This window comes from Channa argus, chromosome 17, assembly GCF_033026475.1.
Source record: "Channa argus isolate prfri chromosome 17, Channa argus male v1.0, whole genome shotgun sequence".
Lineage (NCBI taxonomy): Eukaryota > Metazoa > Chordata > Actinopteri > Anabantiformes > Channidae > Channa > Channa argus.
This window is the reverse complement of record NC_090213.1, coordinates 6,350,115-6,366,989: the sequence shown is the minus strand read 5'-3', so window position 1 is coordinate 6,366,989 and position 16,875 is coordinate 6,350,115. Positions and strand designations below refer to the sequence as shown.

Genomic DNA, 16,875 nt, shown 5'->3' with positions numbered 1-16,875 from the left:
AGTGCAGTTACTAGTTTATTTTTAAGAGAAAAATCAGACATCAGATTTAGGAAAATCTATGGATGTGGAGAGAGAGGACATGAAGTTAGTTGGTGTGGGAGAAGAGGATGCAGAGGATGCAGAGCAATTGACAAGATTGCCCTTAGTTGTAAATTTTGTCTGTCTGTGTATGTCCCTCTGTGTTGGCCCTAAGATACACCCCTGCGACACAAATAGCAATATATAAGCGGTTACACATAATGGATGGATGGATGTATATATAATTAATAGTATAATTTTTAAAAATTGTCCAGTTTTTTCAGTGGTAATAAAAAATTAGCATTAGCACAATTACGTAAAAAATTTCTGCTCATTCCATGTATATTTATATTACGTTATATAGGGAGGTTTATATGTGTATATATATGGACCACATGTTTCCCCCACGTAAGTGTATCACGTTATGATATACTACGTTGACACAGAGAAGTTCTTTTAAGTTCCTACAAGTCCAACTATTGCGATCTTCAGTAACTATAGACAAAAAGTTTTTTAATTTTTATTTCTTTCTAAACTTAAACTCTTTAATATCCAACCCATTCACTGGAATCTGTGACAAATGTGAACGTTTTAATTCTTTTTATCCAGGAAACCGGAACTCCCGTGTTTCCATGCATATGTCTACGGGCCCGTCTTGCCCGGTCCAATATGGCAGCGATGTTGACTATCCCTCTGCGACTGGCTTAAGCGTCCACAGCGGCGTTTCCACGTATAGACTGTGTGTACATCCAATCCTGTGGATTTACAGTTGCTAATATGTAGGTCACGTGACACAGAGCGAGAACTAACAAAACAGTCAGCGACATTCCACAGGTGTTGTTGAGCAGGAACTGTCTTTTTTAACTGATATATATTTCTCCTTCGACTGGTGCGTTTAAAAAACAAGTAATGTAAATTAAAGTTTTAATACACGACGAGTTTTCCGACCGATAACCCGGAAAAACATAAGACATCTTAACCCCCTCGCTTTTTTTTAAGAAATTGGCTGCGTCCAGTTCTCTTTTGTTTGGTGATTGTATGGTCCGTAGTCGTGTGGTAGGCATTTCAATCCATTTCCTCTTTACACATTATGAGCCAATACGTCTCTGCGTTTCGCTTAAACAAGGATGGTAAAAAAGAGAAAATTGCAATCAATGTTAAACAAGCAAGAGCTAACTAGCTAGCAACCGTGCTACTTTATATACCCAGGAGTGATTTAACGTAAGAGTAGATCAGCTGTTTTAGCTGAGCATTCATCCAGTTACTGGACTCTGTTCTTGAATGAGTCTAGTTTTTGTCTAGTTTTCAATTATGTGTGAATTTTAATACTCAAATATTCATGCCTCAAATATTCATTTTAGGAAGACAATAATAACACGCATTGTATTTAAACTAAACTAAATCTTATTAATCCATAAATGAAAGATGTTTTAAATATGAAAGTTATGATAAGTTATAACATTTATTTCTTAATGACCTTGGCAGATGCAGACACCATCCCTGTGCTGTGTACCAACAAAACTGAAATAAAGGCCTGAATAAATTGAAAGAACATCTATTCTTTCTGAATTCTGAATAACTAAATGGCGTACTCACAGATCCGCCTGAAAATTCTCCCCACTGTTCGTTGTCTCTTCGATAAGCCGGTGCAGATAAAAGTAGAGGGACTTGCTCCACACAAACCAGTAGAACTGAGGTCCAAACTGGTTGATGACAAAGGGGTGACTTTCAAAGCCTCTGCCCTGTACAAAGCCGATGAATCAGGCCAGGTGGATGTCTGCCGTGCACCTTCTCTGGGAGGAAGTTTCACTGGAGTGGACCCCATGGGTTTGTTTTGGGCCATGGCACCAGACACACCACACAGTAAATTCCTAAAGAAGACTGTGCTCAGCCCAACACTGGTGAAGATAGAAGCAGTGAATAGAGAGACTGACGAGGTGTTAGCCTCCGAAACCAATGAAAGAGAGTACATGACAGAGGGGATGAAGAGAGTACCCGTGCAAGAGGGCAGAATACGAGGAGTCCTCTTCATACCACCAGGTTAGTGGTGTGCTGTGATTCACTTGATGAGAGCTGTGAAAGATGCATAGATTTTAAAAAGAATGTAGCTATTGGTTTCTTTTCTTTTTATTTGTAGGAAAGGGTCCCTTTCCAGGAATAGTGGATTTGTACATGTTTGGTGGAGGCCTAACTGAACCTAGAGCAAGCCTGTTGGCGAATAAAGGTTTTGTTGTTCTGGCTCTAGCCTATTTCGGCTACCAGGACCTACCAAAAAAGCCTAAAAATCTGGATTTGGAGTACTTTGAAGAAGCTGTGAATTTTCTAAGAAGACAGCCAGAGGTTAGTTTTGGAAAGGAAATAAGTCACTCAATTTTAACCCCTTGAAGTTTGTGATTAAAGTTTATTGTGCTGTTTCAAAAAAGTGCTGTTTGATAAAAATGAATTTGTAACATAAAGTAAAAAAATTTGGTATATATTTGTACAAAGAATGCTCTTTCAGTGATGCCATTTTGGTAATTTTCTAAACAGACATTTGGAGTTACTTACTCTGGGATATAAGAATGTGTGTTTGGGACTTTTCACTATTCCTGACATTGTATAGTTAGTTTAATTACGCTTGTTTAAGAAAATGTATATAATGTATATTCTAAATATGTTTATTATATAAATGTCTGTCTACAGGTGAAAGGCCCTGGGATTGGCATCTTATCGCTCTCTCATAGTGGTGGATTGGCTTTAATGATGTCATCTTTCCTCTCAGGGATCTCAGCAACCGTCTGCATTAATGCCTGCAATGCAAACACTGGTCTCCCAGTACACTACAAAGACATTATTATACCTCCACTTACCCCTGTCGTGAAAAATATTAAAATCACCAACTCTGGGCTTGTCGATGTACGTGACGCCCTACCAGACCCTACCTTAGAAAAGAACAGGGCGTCTTTGTTTCCAATCCAACGTTCCAGCTGCCAGTTCCTGTTTGCTGTTTCTGAAGATGACCACAACTGGAACAGCCCTTTTTTTGCAAAGCAGGCTGCTGCAACACTGAGAAGTCATGGCAAAGAAACCTTTCAGGTGGTTTCTTATCCTAAAGCTGGGCACTTCTTGGAAATCCCTTACATGCCGAATTGTCCATCAGGGTTTCATGTTGCTGTAGGGAGTAATGTGTTGTTTGGTGGAGAGCCAAAAGCCAACGCTGAGGCTCAGCTGGACTTGTGGGAAAGGGTCCAGGAGTTCTTCAAGAGCCACTTGGACAAGAACACTCATTAACAGGCAATGCTGCATCAAGTGTGTCGAGTGTCACAGAATGGTTGCCTTTATCTCTGCTTCAAGAATAACTTTGGTTTTTATCTAAACCATATGTTCAACAACCCTCTGCAGACACTAAAACCAACAATCATTTGGCTTTACTCACTTTTAGTGTTTGTTATTCTGCAACCTGGGTTTGCTTTTTATTTATGTAATTCCAGTTGGAGAACATAGACATGTGCTATTTAACTGACTTACTTTAGACCAAGGATTGTTTAATATGATTAGGCAATGACCAAAGTTATTCTTTAAAACTGCCTTTACTGTCGTTACTAATGAATGAAATGTGAAATTGGTAATAAAACTGCTGAACAAGCAATACTGTGTTTAAAATTTGGAGTTTCTGACTACTAGGCTTTAATCCAAATAGTATCCTGCCCTTTTTTATTTTTTACTCTAAGCTGAAGACCTATATTGACTGCACTGCACACAATTTAAAATGCCATTCCCACAGCAAACATTTTAAGTTATATTTGAAGTTAAAAAGACAACTATGTTAAACCTGTAAATATTTCACCCAGGCAAGCATTGAGCAACACCCTACCTGTACAGCTGAAACCTCAAAATGGAATGGAGCCACATGTGTTACATGATGGTGTTTTCCTAAAATGACATGTGACTGCATATTAAGCTTCAAAATTAAATGTCTCAGAATGAGTAAATTATTGTGATTGAATAAAATATTTTTTCATGTAGGGTAAATGCAGAGCTCTGTATTTAACAGTATCTGCCTCTATGTCAAAGAGTGAAACATGACTGTATTTACTATTTAATTGACTTTGAGCAGAATCATATCATGTTATCACACTTTTACAAAATTATGCCACACAGCAAAACTACTCAGAATTATGTTTAGAACACTGGAGGACAGTATATTGCTTTCAATATCAATTTTCACGATGTGTAATTCCGCATTTATTTTTTTAATCATATATGTGTAAAGTATTGTCATTACTGCAGTAACACTGACTTAAATCACATTACACTGCTCTAGTTTTACAACTGTGTAAATTATGGCATCTAGTGGCAGCTCAGTCTTCCTACAATTATGTTTCTTACACACGATAAGAGAAATGTGCTGCTGCACTCAGTAGAACGTTAAACTGAAGGGGAGGGAAACTTTTATGATGAAAGATTGTAGGAAAAACAGCTGCCATACTAGTGTTACAGTTTAAATTCTTCTGTCTTCTGAATTTTACGTGAAGGGCTCTTGTCTGTCCCTACTTACTGATGCTTTAGGCCTTTTTGCAAGGGATTTTGGTCCCAGGGCCTGTTGCAAAGAGGGACCAGTCATTCCGAAGCTGGAGACACTGACACCTCTCCCGTCTCCTTTATGTTTACGAACAGAGTCTGGCCTGCAGGGACCTTTCAGATATGATGGAAGAACTTATCAATTGGTTGATTGTCTTCTTCACTAAAATAAAGACTCCTGCATCTTGCTGCACTTATTAAAAAAATGAACATTGGGAAACACTGTGCATAATTCAAAATTATGATGTATTGTTTTTATCTAGTTTACGGAAGGAATAGTCCAGAGACACAGTGAACAATTGCATTGCTCAATTATTTAAACAGTGCATCCCAATCTCACACAAATGCATTCTTTATTATCGATTATAGATTAACTACAAACAGTACTTTGTTTTACAGACCCATAACGTGCCCTATTTGGAAGTTTCAGCAAATCAAAGAGGAATGTGACAAGCTCACAGGAACTTGTCACATTCCCGTGAAGGACTGAACAAGACAACAGCAGCAGTGTGGGTAGAGGAGGACCCCCCCCCCCTCTCCCCGTACAAAGTAAAGGTAGCTACTTTTCATTAATGAAAAAACAAAAGAAGCAGTTTTTGACACACGCAGCTTTCATCTATGGAGCAGGATCAACTGATGTAAGTAAGATCAACTAATGCAACTTAATTAGTTTCGCAATGAATGTTCTCTATTCTTCTGTCTGGGTGATGATGGTCACCTGCACCCACCTGACCACGCTCTCAGTCATGAGATTCACAGTGTCTCGGTGCCATAAGAAGAGGAGGGGCTCCGAGCGCTCGTCAGTCTCGCACCTCACGCTGAGAAACATTCAGTTGCAGGCTCCACACACTGGCCAGTCCACCGACTCACAGCCTGTGTCAGTGCAGTTGGCAGCAGCGACAGACACAATATTTCACCGGGACACGGACAGAGGTGATGGTGGACTGCTCTGTGTCCTCGGCGCTTCGGGCTTCTCTCCCGGAATGGACACATGGTGCAGATTTAGGTTCACTTGGTGTCAGAGAGCAGCATCCAGCGGATCTCGCTGATTTCTGCAATGTATCCGCATGGAAATGATCGGGCTTACAGCCTTGGCTTGTCATTCCCCTCTGCTTTGATGTGGGGATTCTGCTCCATGTTTTTTCCTAGTTTAGCCTCTGAGACCCGTTTACTGAGAAAACATCTCATTTTAGGCAGCTGCACGCATCACCTATCTATGTTACATGTCCACTGACATGCTGCGCTCTGGAGATGCTGTTTTCCGTTATTTTATTTTTTATTTTTTTGCAACACATCATCTCCATAAACAGCGGAACAGTTCAGATGTGCCTGTTTAACGCTGGCTTCTGAGAGTCCTCTTAAAAAACCGTCAGGATCGGGAGGGGAAGGGGGTGGGGGGTGGGTGAACCGAGATGGAGAGCGGGAGCCGAGGTGCCACGCTCGGGGACGGAGCAGCCAATGTCACATCAGCCCACCTTTGGCTGGACCTCTTGAACATTTCGAGCCCGCCAACCCGGTGGGACAGCAGCACACCAGGGGGGGCCGAGCTGGACGAGCAGCAGCGCCTTGTCCGAGAGCAAAGCTACCGGGACTTCACCACCACCGTTCAGGTTTTCATCCTCATAGGTTCGCTGCTCGGTAAGTCTGACCTGCACACATTAACATGCAGAGGATACTTTACACACAGGCCCAAAATGAAAAATAATAATAATAAACCAACGTACATGTTAAACTTGTTATATGGAATTCCTTGATTTAAACACACCGTTGTAACTTCATATTTTTTCTCATCATGAATGTCTAAAAAAAGGGGGGGGAATGATCCTAATGCACTGGTCACACTAGATCATCTTTTACATAATAACCCACTGCATTTAGGCCAGTCATTATAAATTAATATTTTACATGTACAAAATTACTCAGGTTTAGGAAACAGAAATTTGAAGTTACACTGATAAAAAGTAGGTCCACATTTTATGGTCTGACATTTTGCATCCATTTTGCCCATTCAGGACAGGGCTGTGAGTGGTAAAAGGACAACACAAGAAACAAAACTTAAAAATGTCTAAGTGATTTTACAGAACATTTGGAGTATTCACTCATGATAGAGCTGGAGTGACACTGCACTGGACCGGCACTGCACAGCTGGGGAGGGAATGGGCTGATAGGGGTTCAGTGTCCTGCCCAGAGGCACTTCGACATATAGCCGGGGCTGGGGATTGAACCACTGACCCTGTGGTCCATGCACGACTGCCTTTACCACCAATTAGCCAGTGTTTATATAGATTGCATTAATTATTATATGTAGGCCACACATTTTGCAACACACAAACACGCAAACAAACACACACACACACACACACACACAAATTCTCTTTGAGATTTTAAGGTGCCAGCTGTAATATCTTTCAGGTGTGGAGAGAGTAAATCTTTCTCCTCCCTCCCAGTCTTCATGCTAAGCTACGCTAACAGTTTGCTTTAAACTTAATTGAAGGTCACGAGAATCAGCTAAAGCAAAATGTTAAACTATTATTTCATGATTATAGCATTCCCAGAAATAAGCACATAATTATTGATTTTCCCCAGTAAAGTAGAGTCCAGGACTGTGAACCTGATTAGTGCCACAGCGAGAATGGCACCTGCCAACATTACCAACAACCGCAATCAGGTGGATGAGGATTAATGCTGCATTTTTCACTCTCGGATACCATTTAAAAACAAGTGTCTCATGGAGACTTGAGTAAATATAACCATACGAATGACACATTAGGTGTATTAATGATGTTTCCACACATACACAGGGTACACATACACTGATAACACTTAACACGTTCATGTTTGTGAAGTAGACAAATTAAACTTTTAAGCTTCCTGTTCCTCCCGATGGTCAGTCTGCCAGTTGTTAAGTGGAAAAATCAATCAGATTTAGTGTTTGTTCTCTCTCCCCATTGGCTGCTGGGAGTCTGGTTGCCCAGGTGTTCCTCAAGTGCCAGGTGAGTATTTCTGGCACAATAGGAACGAGGGAAGTTATTGTACAGATAATTTAACCTCTGACCATAAGAGAGTAGAGGTTCCAATGTTTCCAACACAGGACTTGTTAGTCACAGTTCCATGTGTTTCACAAGCCTCACTATTTTTTATAAACCACCACACAAATAAAACTATCAGGTGTAAACTTATCAGAAAATAAATCCAGCATGAGTTGTTATGACTGAGACATTAATTACCTATTGTACTTTGATTAAGACACTTGGTTTCTAGTCTGTATACACATTGATTAATACCCTCTTTGCTCTTTTTCCATCTCTCCACCATTTATTTCTAATTGTTTTCTCTTTTTTTATCTTGTCATTTTGTCTGTGCATTGTTTCTTTCTCCTGCGTAATTTGCTAGACAGTTCTCAAAGGAAAAACAGCAGCACTGTTATTTTCTCAAACACCTAAAACAGTCCATCAAAGACCTGCGGTCAACATCTGATTTTAGCAAGAATAAAATGTTATTTTCTTCCTTTACTCTGACACATGTTCACCTATCAATACCTTAATAAATATCTCTATTAACAGTCAGAAGAACAAGCAGGAATTAAAACACACTGGCCACAAAAACCTTTTTATAATTACATAGTTTAAACAATGAGCGTTCATTTATTTCAGTATCCCATGTGAGTCAGCTTCACAGAATGCAGAGGCGGAGCATACTTCATTAATTACCTCCACATTTGGGTTTCCCCCGAAATTCCATTCATGTGAGCCGTTCTGTAAAACAGTGTGTTACTGGACTCCTAGCTACTTAGAGACCAGCAGTAAAATACATCAAATCCCCCTCAAAGCAGCTCCATCTAAAACCTCTCAGGCCAAATTCACAATAATTGGTGGATACATCCAACCTTTCTTTTAGGGCACCTGAATATTTGCCTGTGCACCAAACAATGACAACAATTACAGACATCACAAACAAATAAAATACAGTTTCCCTATTTCCCGAATATCCAACTGTGCACATCAAACACACAGTGGGTAATTACACTCAGAGACACTGGTATCACTCATGTCCCTGTGTGCACCACAGAGAGCACAAATTCACCTTTTTAAACTTTGTTAAAATGATTATTATCTCGTTGCTCAAAAACATGGAAAGACCTTAACTTAAAAAGCTGGTTCTCCTTCCTGCTCCTGATCATGGACGGCCTCCCAATTTCTGCAGAGGTTTGTATGTGCTACATACTTTGACCAGCCACAACATTAACACTGGTAGTCTTAATGTGGTCATGGAGGACAAGGGTCAGCATGTCCACACTGAGCAGTCTGCAGCTACACAGCTCCAAACACAGCAAAATGTGATACACTGTCTGCAGAGGTGGTACACAAACTCAATAATAATGTAAAAGTGTTGGCCTAAAATATGCCAAATGTGCTACATTAATGCAAAGTCATGGAAGATAAAAAGGTAGAGCTTCACTCCTGACACACACATCTGTCAGTAATGATTTAATTTCTACTATTGATCAGAAACATGCAGAGACCCTGTGTGGCAGTTACATTTGTTTTTCCTAATAAGCTTACTGAACCAGCATCACACCTTTACATCCTATGCCATCAATCAATTTCTCTATCAGCTCTCACCTATTCGCAAAACTCGCATCACAGAACCTTAAAGCCACTGTAACAATGTGAACTGAGTGAGTTTCTTCCTGCAGTTACCTTCACAAAATCCAGACCTCTGACCAGATTACTGAGCTGACAGACATACATGAAATACTTGACTTCTGAAGTAAATACTTGTTAATTTATTCCTGACTTTGCATATCAAACCACACTGAACATGCATTATCCTGCTTGCCGTTTTTCACATCTAGCACAAAATATGAATTAGTTGGCAGTTTACTGTAAAAACAGGAGCGAGGCACCAATGGGTTATGATATATGCAATCCTTTATTACCTAATTTATTCAGTCAAACTGTCTGGTGCTGAATGGATGTAAGAAAGACAGAGGACAAATCATCTAACTCACACAGATTAGACAGACGTCACCTTTCTTTCATACCAGTGAGTAATTCAAAGTCTCTTAATGACCCAACAATTTTTATTCTTGTCTAAAAGAAGTTGGACGGCCTTAGGGAACCTCAACAAGAATGAGGAGACGATAAAATAAATATGTGAAACGGTGCATCCACACTAGATATATTTAAGTAGTTTGCATGTTAAGTAATTTCTGAAATGCAAGTTTTGTCCTATTGGTTATGAATGAAAAGAAGAATCAACCCTCAGCGTTTGCATTGAAGGATATATTCGCATGTAAGCCAACATTTCTTAAGCAGGTCAATAAAAACCTAAACTGCCCAACCAGAAACACAATGGTCTTCACAAAGTTCTACTTTTCTAATGAGGTTTGTAAATTTTGACTTTATTCTAAAGCTCTTGACCTCTGTTCTGCTGCTCACAGGCAATGCCACCGTGTTGTGGTGCACCTGCCGCACCAGTGTCTTCAAATCTGTGACCAATCGCTTCATCAAGAACCTGGCGTGCTCGGGCATCTGTGCAGGTCTGGTCTGCGTTCCTTTTGATGTGGCGCTCGGAGCCAGCCCTCGCTGCTGCTGGTGGCTTCACACTCTGCTGCTCTGCAAGGCAATCAAGTTCCTCCATAAACTCTTCTGCTCGGTCACTGTGCTCAGTTTCGGTGCCATCGCACTCGACAGGTCAGCTCAGAGAACAAGTTGGGCATAAAATCCTTTTCAATTTATACACATATGTAATCTGTGATAACACTTTTAGTTTGCACTTGACATTAAAAGTCAGAGCCTCTTACTGAAGAGCTAAAAATCAGAAGAGCACTCTGCCCCTTAGTAAGTTGAGAGAAGGTTTTGTTTTTCCCTCAATTCAGCTTTGCAGCTAGAAAGGCTGACTTTTGTTGTGTAAAAAGTGTTTAACCTGGTGGGCACCTCTCACTCAATTCACAGGATCTGGAAGTAACAGTTGAGATAAGCAGATGGTTTAAATCAATTGTCTGATCCGTCTATCAGTACAGTTCTTGGCAGAGTGAGGTGCAGTGATTCTGTCCCAAAAAGCAGACACTTGGAAGCACAACCATCTGGAACGCACAAGTGGAGCATCATCAAACAGGGTTTAAATTCTTAGAGTTTTTTTCAGTCGCCATCTACACCCCGTGGCGTGGATGAGAGGGGGTGAGGAGTTGTGATCGATGGGGCATATGTACACCACACTGAGTGGCCTCCCCCTGCGCTAAAAGCTGCAACCAAAAGCTGCGTTAGATTCAGGAGCTGCTGCCCACACAGAGGTCTCTCACACACAGAGTGACTTTCGAGATAAGGGCTGATCGTGCCGTTACTTATCTGGTTAGAACATTTTCCATTTATTTAAAAAAAATACCGCAAATGTAAAACATGCAAATGCAGCATTTTTGATATTGCAGTAGTGTCATAACTAAAAAAAAAACGAAACAGTAGTTTAATAACAATTTTTTAGTATAAAAAAATAAGAAGCTGTTTTAAGAAACTGGGGTGGGGTGGGGGGGTTGCTGCAGGAACGGCATCCGGCATAAAAACCTTTATCAAATGCGGATCGTGTTCTGCTGTGGTGATCCCTACAGGGACAAGCCAGCAGATGATCTTTTGACCTCTGTGTCTTCACTCGCTGTTGCTCTGGCTGCTGCTGCTGCATGATTAAAACGTTTGCAAGGAAAAAAGCAGGTTAGAGAAGACAAAAATAATCATTTTAGATTACAGCAGATACCTGGTCAAATTAGAAATAGACACCGCAACAAGTTTGCAAGTAGCTACTGTCCTGAAAGGGAAGAAAAGTTTACGAATGCAGATGACATCACTTGGAGGAAGCTTCAGATTATGTCATCTTGTTGCTTGTTGCACAATATGAAGGTTGTAATCACGGTCAACCTGCTTTTCCCAAAACTCCTCCAGATGACAGCACCTGAACTTCCAATGATGAAAAGCTTCTCCAGGTGATGTCACCTGGAGGAGTTTTTCAGCTAGAAGCAGAGGAATAGTTTAATATTGGGATATCAGAGCGAGGTTTAAAAGCATTAATGTACATTTACACCCTAAACTAAAGCCATAGAACGCAGAGCTGCTGTAATTGTTGGTACTGGTGTACCTAATGAATTGGCCAACTAGTGTAGGGTAGAGCATATGGACATCTTCATTTTCAGTATATAAAGATAACTTATATTGCACTAATTTCCAAATTGTTTTTGTCACACTATAGAGGCTAGCAGCTAATAGTAGTGACAAAACTAAGCAGACTACAAGGATACGACCCTTTTTTGTTATGTTCGAAACATTCTGTTCAGAAACTAAGACGACCAATGAATCGTGTTTACTCAGCATAATTTCACTCAATCCACAACCCGGTTTAGACCATCATTGTTGATCAAAAACTAATGAAATACATCAGTGAGTCACCCTGTCGCTGTGGATGGCACAGGTTTCTTCATTACAGAAAAATGTAGCAGCTTTCATTTGTTAAGGAAAAAAAAGGAGCTTGAAAAGCTCCCAAAATGGCAGGGAGGTGTAAGATGTTGCTTTCTGTCTTTTCCTCTTACTAGATATTTGTTGATATTTTATTCTCCTTTTTGAACAAGCGCTGTTCTACAAATCAGTCGCATCCAACAATCATTTCTTGTGCATCACTGTCTTTTTTTTCAGAGATGCGATGGCCCTTTGGAGCTCTTTAAAGACAGACCCTGTTACTCGGCACAGAGATGTGACTCGCTGATGTGTTTTTAATAGTATTTGAACATCAGTGGAGCACAGACAAATATCAGGTCCGGGATTCGAAGAAATTATGCTGCATTGTTGGTTTTAGTATCTTTATTGACAATTTTGAAAGCAAAAAAGAAAGAAACTGTAAAAAAGACCAGACATATTCTTCAACATAAATAAAAATGTCGATTTCGGTATATGAAATGGAGGCTGTGTGTCTTCTGCATAATACAGCACGGACACCCTCTCTGAACATCAGCATTTATGAAGCCTGTCATTTCCTTAATATGCACAGACACTAGATATTATGGTGTAGAATTATTATGATTGCACTATATCTTTACGACACTTCTACACTATTAAGCCTCATTCTACAAAATTCAAAAACCTCGCAGGACCACATCAAATCAGTGAAACCACACTGAGTACAGGACAACACGTTTAAATGAGAGTGTTAATGTGGGGGACTGCAGCCTCGTCTCAGCCTTGGTTTCAGGGCTGCAAACATTGCATTGCCCCCTCAGCAGCTAATATCTTCAGAAAGCTATCAAAGCAATGAATTATTAATTCTCAATGAGGGCAATCGAGGCTGTGGCACAGTTACAAGCTCCAAACACAAAATCATAAACTAGTATGCACCAAGGAAGAGACAATCCTGGGAAATATGGTCGTCCTTCGTGTGATTAGTTTTGCTTTTGATTAAGGGACAACAATAGGGTGAGTCCACCATCGACATGCCACTATCTGTAACAGAGATATGAAATTAGGCTGTTGTGGGTGTGCATGACTAACACCCACATGATTTCCAGTTTTTAATACACCACAGAAAAATCTTTGATCCCCTTCCGTTTTACATTTGTTTTTCCTTTAGTCAAGATGTAATGATATAACCATTTTGTGCCTTATAGCATTATTTCAGAAGCACAATTCCATCATCAAAACATTAATAATAACGATACTGTATCTCCACTGCTATTATGATAATGATCTAGATTGTTATTAGCGCATTCAGATTAGTGGCCTTAGTGGTAAACATGGCAGATTCGTGTTTTCTATTCTCGGATGCTATGGGTACTTTTTGTGGACAGTTACCTTATAAATGTTTTTAAAACATTTCCAGCAAACATTCAGCCCTGACTCACCATGTTAGTAGGATCCACTAATTCAGTGACAACATACTTGTTTCAAGAGGCTGCAGGATAAGTTTGTTGCGTAAAGATCCAAACTACAAAACAATAAAAGCTCTTTCAGCCAATATAATGGGTACATGAATTTTTTTACTTTTTCTTTCCAGTAAAACCACTTGAAGCTGAGAGAGGCTCACATTTTCAATTTTACCTTACTCTCTTTATTATCTCCACACGCACAAAAATAGCGGAAATTTATTTTCTATGAGAATGACAGGGCCATTTAATTCACCACTGATTTCCAGTTTGTATATTTGTATATGTCTTTTAATGTAGATTATGTTGACAGGGATTTCATAAGCCGTGTCGACACGACGTTCTAGGCTGTTTTCAAAGCAGACATTGACCTAGTATGGAAAGCACGAGTGCAACTAATGACGTTAACGATGAATCAGTGTCCCAGTTTGACAGTGAGTCTACATACAAAAGCAAACTAGACTGTGCTTTTTATACTGTGACCTGTAAAAAAGCCTACATGCAAGTTTCCATGCTGAAACAAACTGCATTTGTGTTTGTAGATACTACTCAGTGCTGTACCCATTAGAGAGGAAGATCTCTGAGGCAAGATCCCGAGATCTGGTCATCTATATCTGGGTCCATGCAGCGGTGGTGAGCCTCCCTGTCTTTGCTGTTACCAATGTGACGGACATGTACGTCACCTCGACCTGCTCAGATGACCACGCCCGCTCACTGGGCCACGTGGTCTATGTGTTGATCTACAATGTCACCACTGTGATCCTCCCTCTGGCTCTGGTCTTCCTCTTCATGCTCCTGATCCGCAGAGCACTCAGTGCCAGCCAGAAGAAGAAGGTGATCATCGCGGCGCTGCGCACTCCACAGAACAGCATCTCCATCCCTTATGTGTCGCAGCGAGAGGCCGAGCTGCACGCCACTCTCTTAGCTGTGGTGCTAGCTTTCTCTGCCTGCAGTGCCCCCTATGGAGCCCTGGTGGTTTATCGTACCATTTTAACAGACACCAAAGAGCTGCCCATCTCATTGTATCTCACAGCCCTCTGGCTGCCAAAGGTGTCTCTGGTCACCAACCCACTCTTGTTTCTGACTGTTAATCGCTCAGCACGTCATAGCTGCCTGGACCTACTTGCTAGGATTCACAGACGTTACAGCCGCCGTAATGTGGTCACCACCGGGGGTCTGGCCTCTTTAGGGGCAGAGGGAGTAATTGGGGAGCCTGTGGGACTGGAGACAGCCGGTCGCTCTGGGAGCCAACTTCTGGAGATGTTCAACATTGGTCAGCAGCAGATCTTCAGACCCTCTGAGGAAGAGGAGGAAGAGGAGGATGTAGAGAATGAGATCCCTTCTCAAGTATCAGGAAGCAGCTCTAGGCCAAAAGAAGATGGCAAGGGCAGGTTGAGATTGGGCAGCGTCAAAGGGGAGAGCAAAAACGAGCCCGTGCAGGCCACAGGAGGGCTAGTCGTCACTAAAGATGTCCCTCCTGCAGTCACAGCACCGCGGGCTTCTCCTGTTCACACATGTGCTTACACCTCTTCATCCCAAGTAGCACCAGCTACGCCTACGGATTCAGAGGATGCCACCCAGTTTGGTTTTGGACCATTTGAGCTACCACCTCAGTGGCTACCTGAGACCAGGAACAGCAAGAAGAGGCTCCTGCCTCCCCTGGGTAACACACCCGAGGAGCTGATCCAGACCAAACTGCCCAGGCCACGGCCTGATCGACGAATCAGCAGAAACAACAAAGTCAGCACTATTCCCACGGTGGATCCATAAACTACTCCTGCTGGCCGCTGAGCTGCAACACTGAACACAAGTCACTAAGTGTTAGGCCTCTCAGGCCAACCCGGCTTTAGTAGGACATTGCTGTCTCTTCAGCTGTGTATTGAGATGTGTTTTCCTTTAGGTAAGTTAATCCTTTTAACTTCTGTCTGATGCATTTTTTCAGATGCAGTAGACATTGCAGAGATTTTCCACTTAACTGCCGACTTGTGAGGCATTGCATTTTTGTTATAAAATAAATGTGATGCTAAATATTTATAATGCTGTGACAAATATGTCTGCTCAGTCCAACTTCACTACTACTTGGACAGAGCAGTCACATTGTTAAAGAGAGGACATGACTGACAAAAGCAAGTAATCAAGAGAGGATATGGAGCCTCCTAACAAAACATTTTGTAAATTTCTTATGCTGCGATCTCACTCTGTAAATGAGCATATCTCCATGTCTGTTCTTTTATGTGACCCTTCGTGGTTCTGTTTTTGTAATCTTGTGTGACAAGTTTTACTTCAATATTTGAGATTAACTTGCCCTTTTGGAATATTCACGTTTCTTCTAATGTGGTAGATGTTGTCATCGATTGTACTTTAAATGTAAGTGGATTTGATGAGATGAGACATGCAGTTGTAAAGTATGCAAATACATGTTCTAGTGATGTGACATTCTCTGAGTTTAACTGTGATTTTTGGAAATCAGAGGGCAACAAACAGGCAGAAAATGTGAAGAATATCGTGGGTATGTTTTCATTAAAATAGAAAATCCTTCAAGTCATGAATCTTTTAGTTCCCTTTGATCAATTGTGTTGATTTCACAGAGGTTGCTCATTTAATTTGTAAAAGTAAGCAAAAAAGAGCTCAAACATTAGCACACATTCGATATGAACAGAAGCTCTGTGAAATGATTTTCAATTTCAAAATTCCTTTTACTTTGAAACTGTCAGCTCTGTCTTCTTTATAATGCGTAATTCACAAGTAGCAGCCTCAACCTGAAGCTTTGGCCGGGACAAACTGAGACAGACTGCACTTCAAATATTTGTCAGCTCCCTCAGGGCTACCCACAACCCCCTGTTATGTCCACAAAGAACCTGGATCCATGCTGCATGGTGCCCATGCTGTTATCAGTCAAAACTGTGCAGTCATGCCTGACTGCAAACAACATCTATTACAGCTACTTTAAAGTGAGATAAAGGTGAATATCTTGTTTATTCCAGTGATGTGTGCATTAGTTATTGCATTTTGTCACTATGGGAGATGGGATTCTGCATGAACACAAACAGTATTGGTTTTTCAGGAGAAATTTTGAGTTAATGTAGATGTTTAATAGCTGAGGTTTGAGAGTTAAACTAAAAATTAATAACTAAGAATGTTTTTTTGCATCCAAACTTTAACTTTCCATTTAGTCTATATTTTCATTAGCTTTGATTGGCCTGTAATCTACTCAAATACCATAAAATGCAAATGTTTAATAGCAAAGTTCATTAGTGACTTTGCCAACATCCATCCATGAGAGGTGGATGGATGTTCAACAGGTCTCTAAGCAGGTCTCCAGTCTGTCTCCGGGCCAACACAGGCAGACATACACAGACAGACAAACATCCACACTCACATTCACACCAGCAGGCGAT

General features: G+C 40.8%; 2 protein-coding genes across 6 annotated transcripts; both read left to right on the top strand.

Moving 5' to 3' along the window:
* Positions 1-288: 288 nt before the first annotated feature.
* On the top strand, positions 289-3,896 carry LOC137103067 (acyl-coenzyme A thioesterase 1-like). Of its 5 annotated transcripts, none has more exons than XM_067483085.1 (4): positions 289-797; positions 1,504-2,058; positions 2,156-2,358; positions 2,701-3,896. In XM_067483085.1, the coding sequence occupies exons 2-4, from the start codon at positions 1,602-1,604 to the stop codon at positions 3,286-3,288; spliced, it is 1,248 nt and encodes a 415-aa protein (XP_067339186.1). In that variant the 5' UTR covers positions 289-797; positions 1,504-1,601; the 3' UTR covers positions 3,289-3,896. The 5 variants fall into 5 exon arrangements, with proteins under 5 accessions (XP_067339186.1, XP_067339185.1, XP_067339184.1 ...); XM_067483083.1 differs by lacking the exon at positions 289-797 and adding an exon at positions 809-1,074; XM_067483087.1 differs by lacking the exon at positions 289-797 and adding an exon at positions 837-852.
* Positions 3,897-5,053: 1,157 nt separating this feature from the next.
* gpr176 (G protein-coupled receptor 176) lies at positions 5,054-15,916 on the top strand. The gene is made up of 3 exons (XM_067483081.1): positions 5,054-6,216; positions 10,022-10,274; positions 14,020-15,916. The coding sequence occupies exons 1-3, from the start codon at positions 5,991-5,993 to the stop codon at positions 15,245-15,247; spliced, it is 1,707 nt and encodes a 568-aa protein (XP_067339182.1). The 5' UTR covers positions 5,054-5,990; the 3' UTR covers positions 15,248-15,916.
* Positions 15,917-16,875: the final 959 nt, after the last annotated feature.

Bases quoted from the DNA above. Each gene is read 5' to 3' on its own strand.
- LOC137103067 (XM_067483085.1), top strand. From the start codon at position 1,602: ATGGCGTACTCACAGATCCGCCTGAAAATTCTCCCCACTGTTCGTTGT. The intron at 2,059-2,155 runs GTTAGTGGTGTG...TTTTATTTGTAG, and splicing joins AGTCCTCTTCATACCACCAG to GAAAGGGTCCCTTTCCAGGA. The intron at 2,359-2,700 runs GTTAGTTTTGGA...GTCTGTCTACAG, and splicing joins TTCTAAGAAGACAGCCAGAG to GTGAAAGGCCCTGGGATTGG.
- gpr176 (XM_067483081.1), top strand. From the start codon at position 5,991: ATGGAGAGCGGGAGCCGAGGTGCCACGCTCGGGGACGGAGCAGCCAAT. The intron at 6,217-10,021 runs GTAAGTCTGACC...TGCTGCTCACAG, and splicing joins CCTCATAGGTTCGCTGCTCG to GCAATGCCACCGTGTTGTGG. The intron at 10,275-14,019 runs GTCAGCTCAGAG...TTGTGTTTGTAG, and splicing joins GGTGCCATCGCACTCGACAG to ATACTACTCAGTGCTGTACC.